This window comes from Phialemonium atrogriseum, assembly GCF_030411735.1.
Source record: "Phialemonium atrogriseum strain 8032-3 unplaced genomic scaffold QBC33scaffold_11, whole genome shotgun sequence".
NCBI lineage: Eukaryota > Fungi > Ascomycota > Sordariomycetes > Cephalothecales > Cephalothecaceae > Phialemonium > Phialemonium atrogriseum.
The window spans coordinates 206,491-224,225 of NW_026848148.1; the positions used below are offsets into that span (position 1 = coordinate 206,491).

Consider the following 17,735-nt stretch of genomic DNA (forward strand, 5'->3'; position numbering starts at 1 on the left):
TCCCTGCATACGCCGATACGGTGACCAGCTTAGCTCAGTATGTGGCTTTATGCAAACCAGAGACTAGAAGGGAAAGCGAGTGTCCGAAAATCGTCGGTGAGCAATGCTCTCCAGTGAAATAGCCCCCAACATTGTGTCATCAGCCCATGTCCAACCTCGTCCTGTGGCAGACGCCCCACTTGGCCACCTAACAGGCTCCCAGGACCAAGGACTTGGTCGGCTTAGCGGCCGCCAGTTGCAAGCCGGATGACAATCCTGACGGTTGGCCAAACCCCTTTTCGTGGGGGCAGGGCAGTCAGTGGTTGATTGTGCCGTCGGAACTTCTGGATCGGCAACTGGGCGGTGAGGTCTCAGGGAGGGCAAATCGAGTCTCAAAACTTGAGCGGGCATGCATCCAGGGATTATACAGGCGGGGTTCTCGACCTCACTGGTTCAAGAGAGGAGCCGACTAACCAATTGGAAATGTCTAGAAATCAGGTAAGCCATACGCATACGTAGGACTGCGCTCGCATGTTCACCGGAGAACAGAACGGCTCACCAAAAGTATATCTGCTCGCTGGGCAAAAACAGGGTCATCTTCAACATAGATTTCGTAGAAGAAGCAAGCAGGTCCGCGAGCTGCCCTCTGATAGGATCAACGAGAGGGGAGACCGAGTCAGTCAAAAAGGCGTGTGAGGTGCATGAGTGGCAGACACTCGCCCTCGGTCAAGGATCTGTTGATACTATTGCCAGAGTTCCCGAGAGGACAGGTCCAATCAGGCAAAAGTTCGGTTTTATTGTCAATAAAGAGTTTACGGTAACGGAAGTAGCCGTTACTAACGGCTGTCAACCCGTTTATATGGACCCCCCAGGCTAGATATTGGAAATAGCCCAGTGTCTTTCCCGAGGGCAGAAGCCCAGAGTGACATCAATTGGCGTGGAAGTTGAACAGGTCACGCTGTGGCGGGCCAGCCTCCCTAGAAAATGGGTTCCACGTATTCCCACGGCTGCCTCTCTGTGTAACTCAAGTAGCTTCGAACAGGTGTCAGAAGGCACATACATGGCTTGGCAACCAAGTTGCATGCTTTCTTCTGGACGAAGGCTGCAGTGACTCTACACGGCGAGGGCTCGGGCCGCAGCCATGGCTGCGATACCGGCTATCGGATCGAGCAGGGAAGGATGGTGCAGGGGAGAAAGAAGAGGGACGGCAAGGGCAGACCGGGCGGCCTTGCCTTGGCGCCACCGGATGTGCACTGAGCGGATGCCTTTTCCGTGAATGGACGAATCCATAGCCAGGTGGAATAGAGAACGACGCTGGGAATCGCAGGTGATGCCGTCTTAGGGAGGTAGATGTACATGTACATACTTATTTAGGCAGAGGGTTTTTGTTAAGATCGAGGATGGAGTGAACTTGCGAGTAATTCTTGATAATCAATACGATTTCTTATCTCGCGAGAACAAGCCACTCCCGTCTGACCTGAGAAAACGGTTGTACTGCAAATCTAGAGATTTATACCGATGTGGTTGTGGGTTGGCGACTTGACTTGGACCCCACTAAACCGGGCTTGATGAGAGGGAAGGAGGGCCAGCCCGCTGCCCGACAGTTAGCGGACGAGCGTCGTGGGGTGAAGCTCTTATCTGATGCGGCACGTGTAGATAAGTCTGATTCGTCGCTGCGTCTTTCACCGAGATTTAGGTAGGATCCGTTCCTGTTTCCATCTCTTCCTGATGGAGAAGTCCTTCGGTGAACGGCAGCTTACGGTGTTCCTCATTTCGTGATCCTAGTGCCTTTGGTTGTGCAGAATAAGCTCCGAGGAGAAACTGGCGTGTCAGACTGGCATTTTAGAAGATGACGGGATCAGCACCCTGTCGAGTGCTAGCAAGGCCGTCGCTGGCTAATTGCTGATTCCAATGTAACGTCTGGCGTCCGGGGCTGGGATGCCATCAAAGTACCGAGTATGATATGATCACCTACTGTATGTCGTTCTGTAGCCGTTGCCCATGATAATGACTCGCTGCCGGTCCCTAGCCTCCCGTTTTCACCGGTTTCGAGACCAGCTAGCTTCGCCGAGGCCATCTTCATGGGGCCTTGGTCTGAGCCAACTCATGCATTCTTGGGAGAAGCTAAGTTGCTAGTGTCGGGCCGGTCCAAGACACTGCAGAGCCCAGACAGGTTCAGGAAGGTTCATGTAACGGGCTGAATATAGTGCCAGTGAGTGTCACTCGCTGGTGGCCTTGATTAGATAAGGGGGCTGCAAAGAGTCGAGAGAATTTGTCGCCGATGAGCCTCTTTTCCGTCGCTGTTAAAGTCCCCATCCGTCCCTTCGACCCACCCATGGTACCTATTCTTTACCTCTGGTCTGACTCTGACATCTTGCCCGTCTCTACTAGGTCCCGCCTCACAACTGCCCTTACCAGGGAAAGTGCCTGGTGACATTGGGTGAGAGGTAGGTATTAGTGGAGGACTCGAGAGCTACTGCTGTAACTGCTGAGTCGTCTGTATCCATCCATATAAGGAGACGGGCTGGGGGATTAAGGCAGCATCATCAGGGTCTCCCGTCGGCAGTGATTGGCCCATGCAGATTCCTACTCGTCTTCTGAGTGGTTACCATGCCACCAAAGGCAAAAGATGGGTACCTTAGATGATAGGCACGGCTGATGTACGGATCCGTACGCATGTATGATTGATTGTATGTATGTACTGTACTTGTACCTGTGCGCAGAACCCGGGTTCTTAGCCGTCCATTTTTGAGGTTGCTTTTTAGGGCTTTAGGTTCCATTCCTCCCCGCTCCACCAAACAAACCTTCCACTCGTCCCTCGCCGACTGACTTCTAGATTCCGTTGTCCCCACCCCAGTCGACAACCACACACCCTGACAACCCAAGACACCCTATTCCCCTGTTAGCCGTGCCCGCCTACGCTAGCTACTAGCCACCTGCCTACCCCAGCTGTCAGCCTAGGCTTCTCGCCGATTCCTGCTATCCCGCTGCTCTATTCCTGGTGTTCAAGATCTGCCTGGACTCGAGTTTTGACGCTGACGCCGCCCTCGCCTCGTGTACTGACACTTTGCAGTTCTACGGCGGCCTTCCTTCTGATTGTCTCGCCTCTCTCTTGAAGTTCTTTGTCTGGTCCACTGTTGGCTCCACTGCCCGCCTGCCAGCAACCGCCAACTCATTAGGTGCTGCTTCCCCTCGCTTTGTCTGGTCGCTCTTCGACTGTACCATAAGTAGTTGTGTGAGAGAAACAACCGACGCAACCCAAAGGGGCCTCTGCGACTAGCTCAAGCATCCCAGCGCCGTGGCCCACACCACATTCTGCCGACTAGTTTACTCCCAAACCTCCGTTTCGGCTGCAACATCTGCAAGCTGTGCCGCTGCCGACGAACTCGTCGCTCCTGGCGCCCAGGACTGTCCACGAATCGACGAGCTCCATCGTCTATCCGAAGGCTCGACATCTCCTTGCCACATCTTGCAGCTGACGCCACCCTGCCCCGTTCATCATGTCAATAAAGTAAGTCAAGTCCGCTTGGCCATCTCCTCGCCTCCTCTCACCCCCCCCTTGCCTCCTGGTCTTTTTTTTTGCCTCAGCCTCCGCTTCTTTTACCCTACCTTAGTCCACAGCCATGGATCTAGCCATGGGCACTTGTATCCGTTAGCTTCCGCAACTCCCTGCTTCTCATATGTACCTACTCCCTCCTCGCCGAGCAACCCCGGGCATTTCTCACCATGGCCGACCAATTCCTGGCCGAGCAACATGCCTGGACCCTCGCTCAAAATGCCCAAGTTCAGAGCGACGATTCGTCTGACGAAGAAAACAGCTGGGTGATGCTGGGTCAAGATGGAAACATCCTTCCCATCCCCAATGAGCGGATCCTGCACACATCGAGGTCTCGAGTGGGGCTGGACCTCTCGACGCCCCGGGAGCTCCAGGCTGCGGCAGAGCCCTTCTCCATCCGAAGCGATAATGGCATCGCATACGTAACAAGCAAGAGGGTAAGTCGCCTCTTTCGGGAACGGGACGCGCGCCTAATCATGAAAGCAGGTCATCTATCTGCCCGGTAGACCGACTGAGCAGTTCAGGTCCTTTTTCGCACCTATCCTCAACTTTGATGACACACATGTTCACTCGTCTTGGATTGGCCCTTGGAGCTGGAGAGGCATCGTCAAGCCCGTGGCGGGAGGAGGCCTCCCTCTTGATCTTCCCCGCGTAGAGGTCAAGTTGACCTTCAAAGATGGCGGTCACAGCGAATTCCAGACAAAGTTCGAGCTCATCAAGGACCGTCTTCACCATGCGCGGGACCTAGAGCGGGAGACTGGACAGGCTATAAACGTCACCGACGAGCCTCTACCGCCATACGAGGCGAGCAACCCTTCCAATATTCCTGCCCATCCTCTAGCTACTATTGCCACCACCACCACTACCACCACCCAGTCTGGAGGTCCTCCGCCCACCACAACGACAGCAGGGAATGCCTCAAATCCCGACCAAGCTCCCCAGCCTGCTCCGGATGAGCCCCCGCCCGACTATGTTGAGGCTCAGACTCAAGCAATCGGTATCCGATATGAGGAGCGTATGCGCGAGGAAGCCGAGAGACACTGAGTGTAGTCGGGCGTTTACGGCGAGGATGGTGGTTTGCCTGTTGGATTTTGCTTCTTGGGATTCACACAGGCATGTTCTGGAGACCGGTGTGCCGCCAAGCACCACTTATGATACCCCAAAGCTGTCCCGGTTATTTGATCTCATCCATAACGGCTGTTTGCATTTTGTTTTGAAACTGCGAGCTGTCCCATCGAGACGGTCTAATTTTTTTTATTCCTCCTCAGAGCTATCAACGCTTCACGATAGCAGGCTCTTCAAGTTAGCCTAGTTGATGTATATCAGTTTTTCTCAGGGAAACGAGACTTTGCAGGGAGATACCCTCGTACATCCATAGCATCCACATTACAATATGATTTTCACGATTTGCTTCTTCAATTTGGAACCAAAAAAGCTCATTTTGTGCCTCTATTTACCTACCTATCCGAGGTTAGGTAGCACGGGTAGGTAGCTGTAGGTACCTGCCTTGCTAGCGTGCCTGGCGTAATGGATGGGAGCTTCCATGCCTTACATGCCCACCTACATTATCCGCCACGTGAATTGGCACGTGATCTATCTGGCAAGCAGCCGGACACGGTTATGCGAGCCAATTAAATCCCGCCCAATTCGGTTGCCGGTCGGTTTTCGTACATGATTTTCCCAAGCTCCTAAACAGAGGCTCTTTCCAACACCTGCTAAACCTCGTCAGCCCACCAGCACCGAGCCATTGATACGCACGACCGCCACGGTTGATCGCAATGGGCATCTGGGATACCATCACCGACCTCGTGGAGGCCGCGACGCCATGGAGCACCGCCGAAGCCGAGGCGCCGGCTCAGGAGGAGCAGGTAAGGCCTATTTTCCTCCCCGTTACGCCCATTCGAGCTTTCCCGCCGCCGGCCCTACATTGAGCTTGGCTGGGGAAGAATATACTCTCTTGATTTTTGGGGTCGTTCTCAGTTGTATTGGCTCAACCCATGGCGCTAATATCCGTTCGTTCCATGCAGGCTGCCGCGGAGGAGTCACCCGATACCAAGGAGGAAGCTGCTGAGCCCGAGGCCGAGGAGGAACCCGCGGAAGAGGAGGAGGAAGAAGAAGAGGAGGACGAAGACGAGATTGTCGACCCGAAGGAGAAACTTGAGGAAGGTGGGTGCACATAATCTCTCCATTTTGGAACGGCTGGTGCTGTTCGTCGCTTGTCAAAGGTTTCAGTCTGACTATGACCGGGGCTCTCTGCCGCGATGCAGCTCAACCATGATGATACCCTCCATATGGCCAGTACTGACGATTCTGATTCGCAGAATGCAAGGAGTCCAAGCAATGCGCACCGTCCAAGCACCACTTCGATGAATGCGTCGAGCGGGTTACGAAGGGCTCGGACGATGGAGAGGCCGGCGAGGACTGCGTCGAAGAGTGTAAGCACCCCTGGCCCCCCCTTTTGCTTTCCTTTTTTTTTTGGCTTGCTTGCAAGCTATCAAGCTGGGGTTTACAAGACCCCGAAGCTGCCCCGGTGAATATGGATGGCTGCTAACCTAAGGCCCACGGTATAGTCTTCCACCTCGCCCACTGCGCCAGCGCATGCGCTGCGCCCAAGCTTTGGTCAGTCCTTAAATAGGCGCCAGGCGACTCGTGGTGCCGCCTCGGTGTCGACATCATCAGCACAGACCTTTCGGCGTTGGCATTGCATACATGCTCCTAGAACAATCCTAAATAGACAACGAGGCCGAACAGCTGACAAGAGACGGTCGCCAGGCATGGCAGACAAGTGGGAGCACCCTTGTAAACTTGCAGTCTGTGTTGAGTTCTATACAGCTCGGAATCGGGTTATGTATGAAGTCTGGCAACTGCGATCATGTTTCCTCAATGTACCATAAAACCCCCCTTATCAAACCACCTTACTCATTTAGACCTGCTTGCACATATGGAGTGTTGTGGTTTATTGCATCATCTCCCACAAGCATCCTACCTACCTAGGTACCCTGAAAACAGTTCCCCGCACAAAACACGGAACTCTTTAAGTCTTGCATGTTAGAGGAATTGGGTCACATGCCAGATAACTGTACGAAACTGACGGTGAGGGGCCGGTTGGAGGGCCGAGGCAAGGAAACTTGCTTTGGTCCCATCATTGGGATGTGCGCCGCTGGCTAGACAAAACAAGGACGTTCTCTCATCCGTCAGTTCTAGGTGGAATGGGTGCGAGCCCTCAACTCCTATCTAACCTATCGGCGCATTTGACAAGAGCATAATATTGAGCGGGAAGATCCAACACCCCGCTTGGGGATGGATGCGTGTCAATATAAGGTAGTGATTGGTACATGGGTAGGTAATAGTAGATGCCTTAGTGGTATTTTGGATCGCAGGTGTGCCACCAGATATTGTCCCGTGAGCTGCTGATTGAGTTTGAGCGCCTGGGGTCGGCCACTTGAACCAGAAATGGACACTCCAGGGATCAACCCCTTTGCTGGGAACAATTGCTGCCTTCCTCTTACCAACACCCATAAGGGGTTGCAGTTACTCATGACGCTTCAGACGCATTGACATCTAGCATCGACAAAACTCGGTCCTGGCGAGGGACCCTTGCCCGCACGCGGTCACTGACGGCAAATTCCTGGCGGCGCGCGCCGCTAGTCAACGGTCCCGGCCGCAGTTCTCGCCTCACTCTCAGCTCGCGACGGAGCAACCCCCGTAGTCACGACCGACCATCAGACCGACAAGCCGGACGCGACCTCCTGCTCGGCCCCCGGACGACATGATAGGTGGCCGCCCGCTCGGTTGGCGAGAACTAAAGGACGACGAGCCAACAGCAGCCCACCGGTCCGGGGACTCTCATAGCCAGAAATCCGACTCGATGCGGACCGGGGCTATCGAGCTGGGAGACACCGGGGCGAGACGCGGCGGTCCGTCTAAGAGCACCGACCCCGAGCGGCTCGACAGCGGTGGTGGTGGCGGCGATCCCGCCGCGGGGGACGTTGCCTCCCCGAGCGGGGAATACAGGGTCTATAAGAGGCGGTGGTTCGGCCTAGTACAACTGACGTTGTTAAATATAATCGTCAGCTGGGATGTAAGCATGCCCATGCATGTCACCCAGGGCGTTGCGCGGGCCTGCGAGTCGCTGCCGTCGCGCTCTGGGGCATATTTGTTCTCGTCGCACATCACCCGGGCTTCATTCAGACAAGCTAACCAGTGCAACCCCAGTGGCTGACCTTCTCGCCCGTTGCGTCACACGCGGCCACCTACTTCAACACCGATGCGACGACCGTCAACTGGCTCAGCACGGCCTTCCTCTTCGCCTTTGTCTTCATCACCCCCGTCGTCATCTACGTCCTCCACTTCGGACCCCGGCCGGCCATCATCAGCGCCGCCGTGCTGGTCCTTGTCGGAAACTGGATCCGCTATGCAGGTTCCCACTCGCGCGACGGCGGCATCTTTGGCGTGGTCATGTTTGGCCAGATCCTGACGGGGCTGGCCCAGCCTTTCGTGCTGAGCGCCCCGACGAGATATTCCGATCTGTGGTTCACGAACCGTGGCCGGGTGGCCGCCACGGCTGTCGTGAGCCTGGCGAATCCCTTCGGCGCGGCCCTGGGGCAGCTTATTGTCCCGTTCTGGGTCGACAAGCCAGCCGATGTGTCTAACATGGTTCTCTACGTCGCCATCATTGTAAGCTTCCCTAAGCCACCCCTCCCCCCTCCCCCCTCCTACATCCCTCCCGCTGACCACATCCGTGACTTTCAAACACCGTAGTCATCAGTCTGCTCGATCCCTTCCTTCTTCATCCCCGCCAAGCCTCCCACCCCGGCCGCACCATCCTGCGAGACCCCGAAGATGAGCCTGACGGACTCGGCCAAGGTCCTCCTTGGCCACCTCGAGTTCTGGCTCCTCATGATCCCCTTCGCTGTCTACGTCGGCTTCTTCAACTCCATCTCGTCGCTGCTCAACCAGATCATGCAGCCGTACGGCTTCGACGATGAGCAGTCGGGCATCGCGGGCGCGCTTCTGATCTTCGTCGGCCTCGCCGCCGCGGCCGTCACGTCCCCGGTCCTCGACCGCACCAAGCGCTTCCTGCTGGCCATCAAGATCGCCGTCCCCGTCATCGCCCTGTGCTACCTCGTCTTCGTCTGGATGCCGGGCACGCGCGCCATCGCGGGGCCCTACGCCGTCCTCGCCGTCCTCGGCGCCTCCTGCTTCGCCCTCGTCCCCGTCGCCGTCGAGTACCTCGTCGAGCTGACCCACCCCATCAGCCCCGAGGTCACGTCGACGCTCGCCTGGAGCGCCGGCCAGCTGCTCGGGGGCTGCTTCATCATCATCTCGGACGCGCTCAAGGCGGGGCCCGACGCGAGCCCGCCGAACCACATGCAGAAGGCGCTCATCTTCACGGCCGTCGTGTCGTTGGCCGTTATGCCGCTGCCGTTGTGTCTGGGTTGGTTCGGCCGTGACGAGAAGGTGGTGATGAAGAGGGTCCTCTCGGACGAGGGAGCGGCGCGGAACTCGAACTCGTCGTGATGATGCCTGGTCATGCTGTATATCTACGTCTATATGTCTACCTAGTCATGTTGTAATATGCTTAGGGGGAAGCTCACCCCAAGTGGTTTTAATAGCGTGGTCTGAATTTGGTAATTACGATTAGGTATGGGTATGTCTATCGATGTATCTCACTAAATACCCGGGGGGAGCGTTGTCTAGCAAGCCACGTTAGGGATAATTTTATGCGTTTCCGAGACAACTTCACGCAGAGACCTCTCTGTCAGGAGTCACGAGGCTCACCCGGCCTTTACCGCATCCTGGTATCCCACTCCTTCCTCAACTCCTCCATCTCGCGCCAGCACTCGGCACCCAGCTCCTCGAACTTTTCCCTCTTCTCCTCCGTCAGATCCCTCGCGCGTCTCTTCCTCCCCACCAGGTTCCCCAGCACCCCCGCCGCCCGGTCCTTGGCCGCCATCACGGCCCAGTCCTCGACACGGCCCTCCCAACCCCAGCCTTCCACCTCGGTCTTCTTGGGGGCCTCGCGGCCCCACCGGTCCGTGCTGGTGCCCCACTTGACGCGGTCGGCGCGCAGGGCGTCTAGGGCGGCCTGGTCCTGGAGGGCGAGCCACACGGGCGCGCAGGCGCCCTTGTACGCTGTCACGGGGTGCCAGGGCGAGCCGAGGAGGCGCGCCAGGTAGAGGGCGACGCGGTACCAGAAGAAGAGGAAGGCGTTGAGCGGGAAGAGGGAGCTCACGACGACGCCCGGGTGGGTGAGGTAGATCTTGGGCGGCGTGGCGGTGGACGACCTGCCGGGGCTGAGATAGGTGGATGAGTAGGGGCGTGCGGCTGGAAGGTTGGAGGTAAGGGCCAGGATGTCGGTGAGCCGCTTGCTGCTCTCGTAGGCGGCGTCGGTCTTGATGGCTTGGAAGTCGGCGAGGGAGAAGCTGTCCCAGACAGCCTCCACGCTGCTCTCCCAGATGATGCGGCCTGGTGGCATGGAGCTGTCTTGCGATCGGCTCAGGAGAGGCAGTAGAGCGTGTGCGAAGAAGTAGTGTCCAAAGACGTTGGCGCAGAAAACCTCGCCGAGCACCGGGGTAGTTGTCGAGTCATCTGCATCTTTCAGTTTCGGCAGAGGATTAACCGTGCAGCCCGCGGTGGCGGCCTTGAAGGTTGGCCAGGTAGTAGCCTGCACAACCCCTTCGGTAAGGACATGGTGGATTACGAGCCACCAGTTCAATCCCGTCCACCCCCCAATCCCAGCATTGAATATCAGGGCATCCAGCCGAGGGATTTCGACGTCCACCAGAGGTTCGAAGTAGCCATCCTCACACGAGCTGCTGAGTGTCCCATTCACCAGCTGCTGCGCAGCTTTCTGAATGCTGGGTAGGTTGCAGAGGTCCAGCTGGATGCTGAGAATGTGGATTCTCCTGGTCGTATCTCTCGGGTCGTAGTCCGGCCCAGCACGCGACCTCAGTGACTTTGAGGTTTTCGCCGTCTTCCTGCAATGGTTTCTCAATGCGACTACCGTATCTTGTGATTTCTTCGCAGTCCGGGTAGTCGGGATTAGGATCAGATGGGAGGAAAGGGAGCGGGAAGCTAGGAAGTTATCGATCAACCTCTGGCAGATTCCGAAGCCAATGCCACTGGGTCAATGGTTAGAAAAGAAATACACGCAAGAGCAAGGCAAGATTGTTTTCAAGCCAACCTAAGAGGCTCAGGTAGGTGGTAACTAGCCTGGCACTTACCTATTCGCGCCAGTGACCAGGACAAACAGCGTGTTTTGGTTGGGCACTCTCTCCCAGGGGGGCGGAGCCATTGCGAGGCCTTTCAGGCCTCTTGAATCCTCGGAATGGGCTTTAGGGAAAGCTTTTTGGCGAAGGATTCCTACCTCGCCAAAGAGAACCGTCAGGCAGACTGGGAGAGTGGGGGTTGCTATTTCTTGGTGCCCCAACCAGACTTGAACCTCTAGAAAATGATGTCGATTCACGATTCACAAGCCTCCTGCCAGGGCGGTGAGCGGTTGCTTAGTCATCACATGCCATCCCAGAGCTACCAGCTCCCCCCACATTCCATATCACCCCGACGAGCTCTTATCAACTTCCGAGTCAACCTTGAACTCTTGTATGTTCACAGCTATGGCTGGCAATATTATCATATTTGCTGGAGCTCCGGAGAGCTCGTTACTAGATTGGGATTCTCCAAATCTGTTGCTCCATTTAGAAGAACCCTTAGCTCGATTTGCTGGACTCAACCCGCCTTGCACCCCACCAGCTGCCCCGGCCCCAGCTCCAGGCTCTCTACCTCAATATGCCGTCTGGAGGGCACTATCTCTGGAGAAAGAACACCTGACTTTTGGCCTGTCTCAGCGTCATGACATAGACTATGCTCCACAGTTGGAGGGCAACTCCCATTTCTTCACGACTTCGTTCACTAGTGTTGCAGAGGAGGGCGACGGTGCTGACTCGACAAATGTTGATCCCACACACGAGCTCGTTTCCCAGTTTTATGAGCATTCTCTGGCTGTTTATAATGAAATACCATCATCTCAACTGAACCCGAGCACTGGCGAGGCTCAGGACTCATCCGTCCTGACCAACGACTCCTCAAACTGGACCACCGACAGCTCGCACGAAGTCTTACCTAAGGAACCCATTGGCCGCAATGGGGATGGACACCTCAGCCATCTACAGGACATCCCTTCCGCGGCATATCTAGTGAAGATCCATCCCCAGACCATGACAGTTAATCTGGTAGTTGGAATCATCTCCATTGCAGCACCTCGAACTGTCAAGACTCGTTGGGGCTCGTCAAGGACATTGGTCGAAGTCCTCGTTGGGGATGAAACGAGGTCCGGGTTTGCCGTAACCTTTTGGCTGCCGTCCGACAGTGTCGGCCAGAGCGTGCTTGCCGGGCTGCGGTGCCAGGACGTGGTGTTGATGCAGAATGTTGCTTTGAACGTATTCATGAGGAAGGTGTACGGATCCAGCTTGCGCAAGGACCTCACAAAGGTCGATCTACTGCATCGGAAAAGGCTCGACGCAGTTGACAGCGGAGGCTATTATACAGCTGCCGACCTGGCTTCCACAAACACGACCCATCCACAGCTAGACAAGACGAAGAGGGTCAGGGAATGGGTCCTCAAATTCGTCGCCATTGGCGGTGATGCGGATGGCAATAAAGCCCCCGAACGCCCCTGGGATCGACCGCCCGATGATACGCAATGACAATGCGACTTCCCTCTACAGACCATTACAAATATGTGGCCCTCGATGCGGCCCAGGGAAGTTGGGAATCCTCTCAGGTATGTGACCATCGTCTGAAGATCATCCAGTCTTTGGCTTATGGTTACGAGAGAAGATACCCTGGGATTCAACGTAATAACTGCTTGACTGCTCTATCTCCTTTAGGTATACGACGCCTATCTTACAGCAAGAGACCAAATCTATCAAGGCACAAATAACTAAGTGGGGAGTTTTGGCGATGTCAATATCGCCACGAACTCATGACTGGCTGTTTCCCTGCACTCCAGCTTTCTCTGCGTCCGGACCCCCGCTTTCTATATCGCTGTGGCCGACTTCCTTTTCGACTGGCGCCTTCTTAATCTTCTTCCAAGTCAATAAACAAGAAATGACAAAGGCCGCCCCAGCGCAACCCATGCTGGCATAGTACGTGTGTCTCAGTCCTGAGAGATAGGCGTTGAGTACTGCGTCAGTAAACTGCTCGGCATGGAGCGATTGCAGGATCTGCTTGACTTGGGAGGCGCCGCTGTTGATAAAGATCTCGGGGGGTATGCCTGGCGCATTTCGCATTATTCCGTCCTTCAATCCGTTCTGGAACAAGGCCTGTGAAACGGCGATGAACACTGCTCCTCCAAGACTCTGGAAGAATTGGACGCATGCCGTTGCAACCGGAATCCACTCCAAAGGCAGCATGTTCTGGACGACAAGAATGCCAATCTGGAAACCAACGCCAATGCCGAGACCTAGGAAATCGTCAGATCCGAGAAGCTAGCAGACGCAGCGAACTGTCACCCTTACCGCAAATCACCTGATATCCAAACCAGACCTTCACCGGGGAGTCAATGCTGAACGTTGTAATCATGGCCGCGCCAACGGTGAATAGGATCATGCCGGGAATGACGAAAGGGTTGTAATAGCCCACAACGGTGACCAGCCCGCCGCTCAGCACAGATGTGACTACCACCGAGATGAGAAGTGGCAGGAGTTTGACACCAGCCTCGACAGCACTGTCGCCCTGGATGGCTTGGAAATAGAGGGCTATCACGGCATGTCAGTGACCGTGATAAACGACAGAAAGGCGGGAAGGCATCTGGCATCTTGAACATACCAAGATAATACACCAGTGGGAAAAAGCCGGCTCCGAAGAAGAAGGCGAACAACATGGCGAGAAGGACATTGCGGTTCTTGAAGAGCCGAGGGGGCAAAGTTCCTGCATCGCCCGCCCGGATTTGGAGGCCGACGAAAATAATAGCCATTACCCCGAAGCCGACAAAGAGACCAATGATGCGGGAGTCATTCCAGGGATATTCGGCTCCTCCCCATTGCAAGGCTAGGAGAAGACAGACGACAGCGGGGATCAATATAGCTGTGCCAGCCAAGTCGAGCTGCTTGATCCGGGTGAACAAGCTGTCATTGTTCGGGTTATTCACCCTTTTGATGCGCAGGAAGAAGAATATGGCAAGCATTGCGGCGCCTCCGATCGGTAGGTTGATATAAAAGCACCAGCGCCAAGTGGCATGGTCCGTGAAGACGCCTCCGAGCAACGGGCCGGCCACGCTGGCTATGCCCCACATGCCCCCGACCAGGCCGAACGCTGCCGGCCTTTTCCTGAGGGGCAGGGTGTAGGAAAATATCACGACGGCGCCGGAGAAGAGACCGGCGGTGCCGCCTCCGGCCAAGGCCCGGCCCACAATGAAGGCGATGGAGGTGGGAGCCAGGGCACATACTAAGCTGCCCAGTTCGAAGAGGGCCACGGCCCCGAGGAAGGTCAGCTTGATGTCGAAGGTCTTGTAGATCCTGCCATAGGTCGGCTGCAGAGCCGTCGTCGTGAGCAGGTATCCAGCGCCATACCAGCCTATGTCCTTGACGCTATGGAAATCGGATGTGATCGCTCCAAGGGCCGGCGCGATGATGGTTTGGTCAAGAGCAACCTTTCAATATTGGTTAGTGGTGACGCCTTAACCATCAAATTGGCTTCTCTATTTACCAGGAAGACAGAAAGGCATAGGGACACTATGATTAAGATGAGTGTTATTCCCGTCGGATACACAATGTTGTCATCGTCCCTTGGTGCTATTGTTTCGCTTGACTGTTCCGACTTTAGTGGGGCTTCGCCGGGCTGCGCATCCTGCGATGCCCGCTTCTCCTCCGTCGTTACGTTCGTGTCGGCCATGGGGAGCCGGTAGGAAGTCCAGTTGAGCAAGGAGCGTCGTCGAATTTGGTCGAATTTTCTTTCGACGCTGCGAATATCGTGTCTGAGCGCGCCTTTCTTTGTCTCGAGCCTCAGTGACAAACGGTCTCGCGACTTCTACAGCGAACAGGCGACTTTATATGCAAAATAACATGACGAAACACGGAAGGCTTTTACGCCCAGCAGCTCGACGGGATAAAACTCTAGGCACACATGCGTTTGCCCGAGAAAGAGCGAAATCCCTGTCACACCATCTCGTCCAACGGCCAAAAGAGTCATCATCGAGGGCCCGCGCTTTCAGCTCCGAAACGCCACGGCCCGACAAATGTATTGGGTGTACCAATTGCGACGCTTGCGCTGAGGCCAAGACCCTGAGATCTGGGTCTAGCTGGTGGGTAAACTCGGAGTCGGACGTGTAAGTTGTCCGAGCAGCGCCAGTAACCGGGGCATGATTACTATGAGTTGTCATGGGTCACTTCTAACGGGTGGTCTGTGCATAGCTGTCTGGCACTCCGGAACAACCTGCCAAATATTTCCAGCCTGTTGTCACCTGTCGCCCACGATCCAACAGGCCCGAGCGAGATTTTGGCGCAGGCCCCGAGAGATTCCCGAGAATAATGCGCTTCTCTTCCTGGCAGCCACCCATCTCCATCCTCCCAGCCAAAACCGTGACGGGAAAAGCAATCAGCCAATCCTGCAACTTGAATCGCCTGTTTATCGGCCTCTGAGATTCCACTAACGGCGTGCTCGAAAGTACCTCCTAGAAGAGGTTCTCGAGAGCTTGACGATTGGCGCGGTAGTGTCACCCTTGGAGATCCATGTAATCCAGAGTTCAAAGGCCTCCCGCTATGTAACCCGCGGATATTGTGAAATCGGACAATATCCGGGCTTGTTCTGGGAAGCTTTTCCATCACATAGGTACGGAATAGAGAGTCAAGCGAGGTCCAAAGATATTTGTGACCAAGTCTGAGGTGAATGCCCAAGACTCCAATGGCAGTCTGCACTCTGGAGAGATGCACTGATCCCTGACCCCAGCACGCCTGGCCTCCAATCCAGAGTTGCGTCTCCCAAGCCCAGTAACCGTAACGAGATGATCTTGAAAGATTTTTGCTCAGGGGATAGGATATTGAGATACCTGTAGCACAGGCCAGCGCGAGCCAAGGTCCTTCGGGCCGCGCCGCCTCACTGTGTATTACAGCCAATACGATCCATCCTTTAACCCCACAGGGTCCACGCACCCGTATGGCTCCGCAGCTTCGCGACTTTGTCCGAACATCACAAGTATGTTAACTATGTGCTTAAAAAGGAGCTTGGCATTACCCATGTCATGCTCTGAAATCCCCACGAGACATTTGAAGATGTGGCTGACCTTTAGACACCGTTCTCCAAGATGTTCGGCTTTCGATACGATGACAATTGTAATGTCGTAGTAATGACAATAGTAATTAATTAGCGATACAGCGACGGCAACAGCAACGATAATGGCAACGGCTATGGTGACGTAACTGATGTAGTGGCTTAGCGATGAACAGAGTTTGAAGGCATCCTAGCAGCCTTGTCTGGTTTGGACTGCATATGGGAGATCCTTGAATGCCGTTGGACTTGCAAGTGACGCTAGGTAGTCGTGGAGATTTGGCCGGAGTGCGCTGCTTATTCTGGCAACACGAACTACACAAACTTGGCATCAATGCAAGGTCGTGAATGCGGCTTATCTTCACTCCGACCGACCACGCGAACGGCACTGCGAACCACCGACACGCCGTTTCTAGAAATAATCTTGAATGACATTGTAAGGGCCTCCCCGAGAGCGACCGCACACTGAACTCGCATCTCAGACGTGGATCCTCCTGGCAGAATCCATGCAAAGCAATGCCGTAATTCTGGCATCTACGGATCTACCTGTATATGTGATTTCATAAACCCCGAATGGGCCTGTGCCGGTTCAGGAGTCCGGAGAAATGCTCACGGGGGATTTCCCTCCTCACCAGCTCATCAAACCCCTTGATCTGTCGAACCCACCCCTGAGCTGCGTCTCCGGCTTGATGACCTTCCCCTGCAGGATGGTGAACTTGACGAGCCCCTCACAGTCCTCGGGCCGCACCCGCGCCAGCCAGATACACTGCGCCGCGCCGACGTCAGCATCATCCTCCTCCCCACCTGCACCCCCGTCGCCGCCGGCGCCGGCCCCCCTCGGCTCCACCGCCTCCGCCTCCCCCCCGCCCCCCTTCGCGCGCCGCCCGACGGCGTCGACCCCGAACGCGTCGGGCCGGCGGTACACCATGACGTTTGCGCTGTACTTGTGGCCGCCGACGTGGCTGATGAAGTAGATGCCCACGCCGCCGGGCCGCTCGTCGTCGAGGTCGCGGAACAGGCCCAGCGGCCGGAGGTGGCGCTCCAGCTCGCGGCGCAGCAGCGGAGCGCTCTGGCCGCAGCGCGCGTCGCGCGTCCGCTGGCTGCACAGCAGGACCAGGGCGGCGTGCGGGCAGGCGCGCGTCGCGAGGCCCCTGGCCAGGGCCGCGGGCATCGGCTCGGGCAGGGACGGGGCCGGGAGGGTCCGCGGTATCGAGAGCGGGGCTAGCGGGGTCGTGTTGGTCGGGGCGCGGTCGATCACCTCCGTTATGAGGGTCGGCACCGTCGCCGGGGTGACGTTCTCGACGATGATGAACGCGGGCAGGAGGAGGACCGTCGTCGGCTCGGAGTAGTCGGAGGTATGGTGCGGCGTGGGGATGTTGGATGCTGAAAGCATCATTCGCTAGATGAGAGAGCCAGGTCAGACAGAGAGACAGAAAGAAGACAGGAGAGAGGATCCGGGGAAGATATAGATCCATTACGAGATTTCGCACTGGGGAGAACGAGGATGAAGAACGGAAGAGAGGTAACACACCCCGTTGGCCGGGCCTTTGGCGTTTCCAATCGCCTGCATCACACTGCCCTTCTCGTCGGTCACGTCGCGGACCCAGTCGGTCTTGCCGGTCGCGACCAGCACGTGCGTGCTCCAGCCCTTGACGAAGCCGTATAGCACATCCCCCTCGTCGATCTTGAAGCCCTTGGGGTATTTCACAACGCAGCTGTCGCAGTCGCGGTCGCAGTCCTCACCATCGACCGCCGGGTCAACCTTTGGAAAGAGCTCCGAGATGTCGGCGGGGCCAGCGGCTCCCGTCGACGCCGCGTCGCCGATCGCCAGCTTCTTGGCGCCGCCCAGCAGAGATTTTAGTCCGATAGCCATCTTCTGCTTCAGGGGCATGTGAGTGCCGCCCGGGGAAGAGGAGGCAGGGGCGGAATCTCCATG

The 17,735-nt window shown here is 56.2% G+C and overlaps 8 protein-coding genes across 8 annotated transcripts; 4 read left to right on the forward strand and 4 right to left on the reverse strand.

The window, feature by feature from the left end:
- Window positions 1-3,705: 3,705 nt before the first annotated feature.
- QBC33DRAFT_577931 (uncharacterized protein) lies at window positions 3,706-4,579 on the forward strand (the record flags this gene model as incomplete). Its single annotated transcript, XM_060431021.1, has 2 exons — window positions 3,706-3,972; window positions 4,022-4,579. The coding sequence occupies 2 exons, from the start codon at window positions 3,706-3,708 to the stop codon at window positions 4,577-4,579; spliced, it is 825 nt and encodes a 274-aa protein (XP_060283886.1).
- A 586-nt stretch (window positions 4,580-5,165) lies between these two features.
- On the forward strand, window positions 5,166-6,289 carry QBC33DRAFT_52753 (ubiquinol-cytochrome C reductase hinge protein-domain-containing protein). Its single transcript, XM_060426985.1, has 4 exons — window positions 5,166-5,403; window positions 5,563-5,701; window positions 5,857-5,970; window positions 6,106-6,289. The coding sequence occupies exons 1-4, from the start codon at window positions 5,314-5,316 to the stop codon at window positions 6,168-6,170; spliced, it is 408 nt and encodes a 135-aa protein (XP_060283887.1). The 5' UTR covers window positions 5,166-5,313; the 3' UTR covers window positions 6,171-6,289.
- An 890-nt stretch (window positions 6,290-7,179) lies between these two features.
- QBC33DRAFT_52818 (major facilitator superfamily domain-containing protein) lies at window positions 7,180-9,189 on the forward strand. The gene is made up of 3 exons (XM_060427036.1): window positions 7,180-7,616; window positions 7,751-8,212; window positions 8,297-9,189. The coding sequence occupies exons 1-3, from the start codon at window positions 7,305-7,307 to the stop codon at window positions 9,053-9,055; spliced, it is 1,533 nt and encodes a 510-aa protein (XP_060283888.1). The 5' UTR covers window positions 7,180-7,304; the 3' UTR covers window positions 9,056-9,189.
- On the reverse strand, window positions 9,141-10,973 carry QBC33DRAFT_536952 (uncharacterized protein). The gene is made up of 2 exons (XM_060427756.1): window positions 10,762-10,973; window positions 9,141-10,659 (listed from the first exon to the last, which is right to left on the reverse strand). Exons 1-2 carry the CDS (start codon window positions 10,830-10,832, stop codon window positions 9,324-9,326), a joined length of 1,407 nt encoding a protein of 468 aa, XP_060283889.1. The 5' UTR covers window positions 10,833-10,973; the 3' UTR covers window positions 9,141-9,323.
- A 37-nt stretch (window positions 10,974-11,010) lies between these two features.
- QBC33DRAFT_536956 (uncharacterized protein) lies at window positions 11,011-12,688 on the forward strand. The gene is made up of 2 exons (XM_060427757.1): window positions 11,011-12,317; window positions 12,424-12,688. Exon 1 carries the CDS (start codon window positions 11,140-11,142, stop codon window positions 12,238-12,240), a length of 1,101 nt encoding a protein of 366 aa, XP_060283890.1. The 5' UTR covers window positions 11,011-11,139; the 3' UTR covers window positions 12,241-12,317; window positions 12,424-12,688.
- Window positions 12,477-14,428, reverse strand: QBC33DRAFT_577935 (major facilitator superfamily domain-containing protein; the record flags this gene model as incomplete). Its single annotated transcript, XM_060431022.1, has 5 exons — window positions 12,477-12,572; window positions 12,604-12,998; window positions 13,054-13,293; window positions 13,364-14,186; window positions 14,243-14,428. 5 exons carry the CDS (start codon window positions 14,426-14,428, stop codon window positions 12,477-12,479), a joined length of 1,740 nt encoding a protein of 579 aa, XP_060283891.1.
- A 104-nt stretch (window positions 14,429-14,532) lies between these two features.
- QBC33DRAFT_536965 (uncharacterized protein) lies at window positions 14,533-15,562 on the reverse strand. The gene has a single exon (XM_060427758.1). The coding sequence runs from the start codon at window positions 15,355-15,357 to the stop codon at window positions 14,902-14,904; it is 456 nt and encodes a 151-aa protein (XP_060283892.1). The 5' UTR covers window positions 15,358-15,562; the 3' UTR covers window positions 14,533-14,901.
- An 865-nt stretch (window positions 15,563-16,427) lies between these two features.
- Window positions 16,428-17,672, reverse strand: QBC33DRAFT_450695 (Sucrase/ferredoxin-like-domain-containing protein; the record flags this gene model as incomplete). Its single annotated transcript, XM_060424575.1, has 2 exons — window positions 16,428-17,198; window positions 17,331-17,672. The coding sequence occupies 2 exons, from the start codon at window positions 17,670-17,672 to the stop codon at window positions 16,428-16,430; spliced, it is 1,113 nt and encodes a 370-aa protein (XP_060283893.1).
- Window positions 17,673-17,735: the final 63 nt, after the last annotated feature.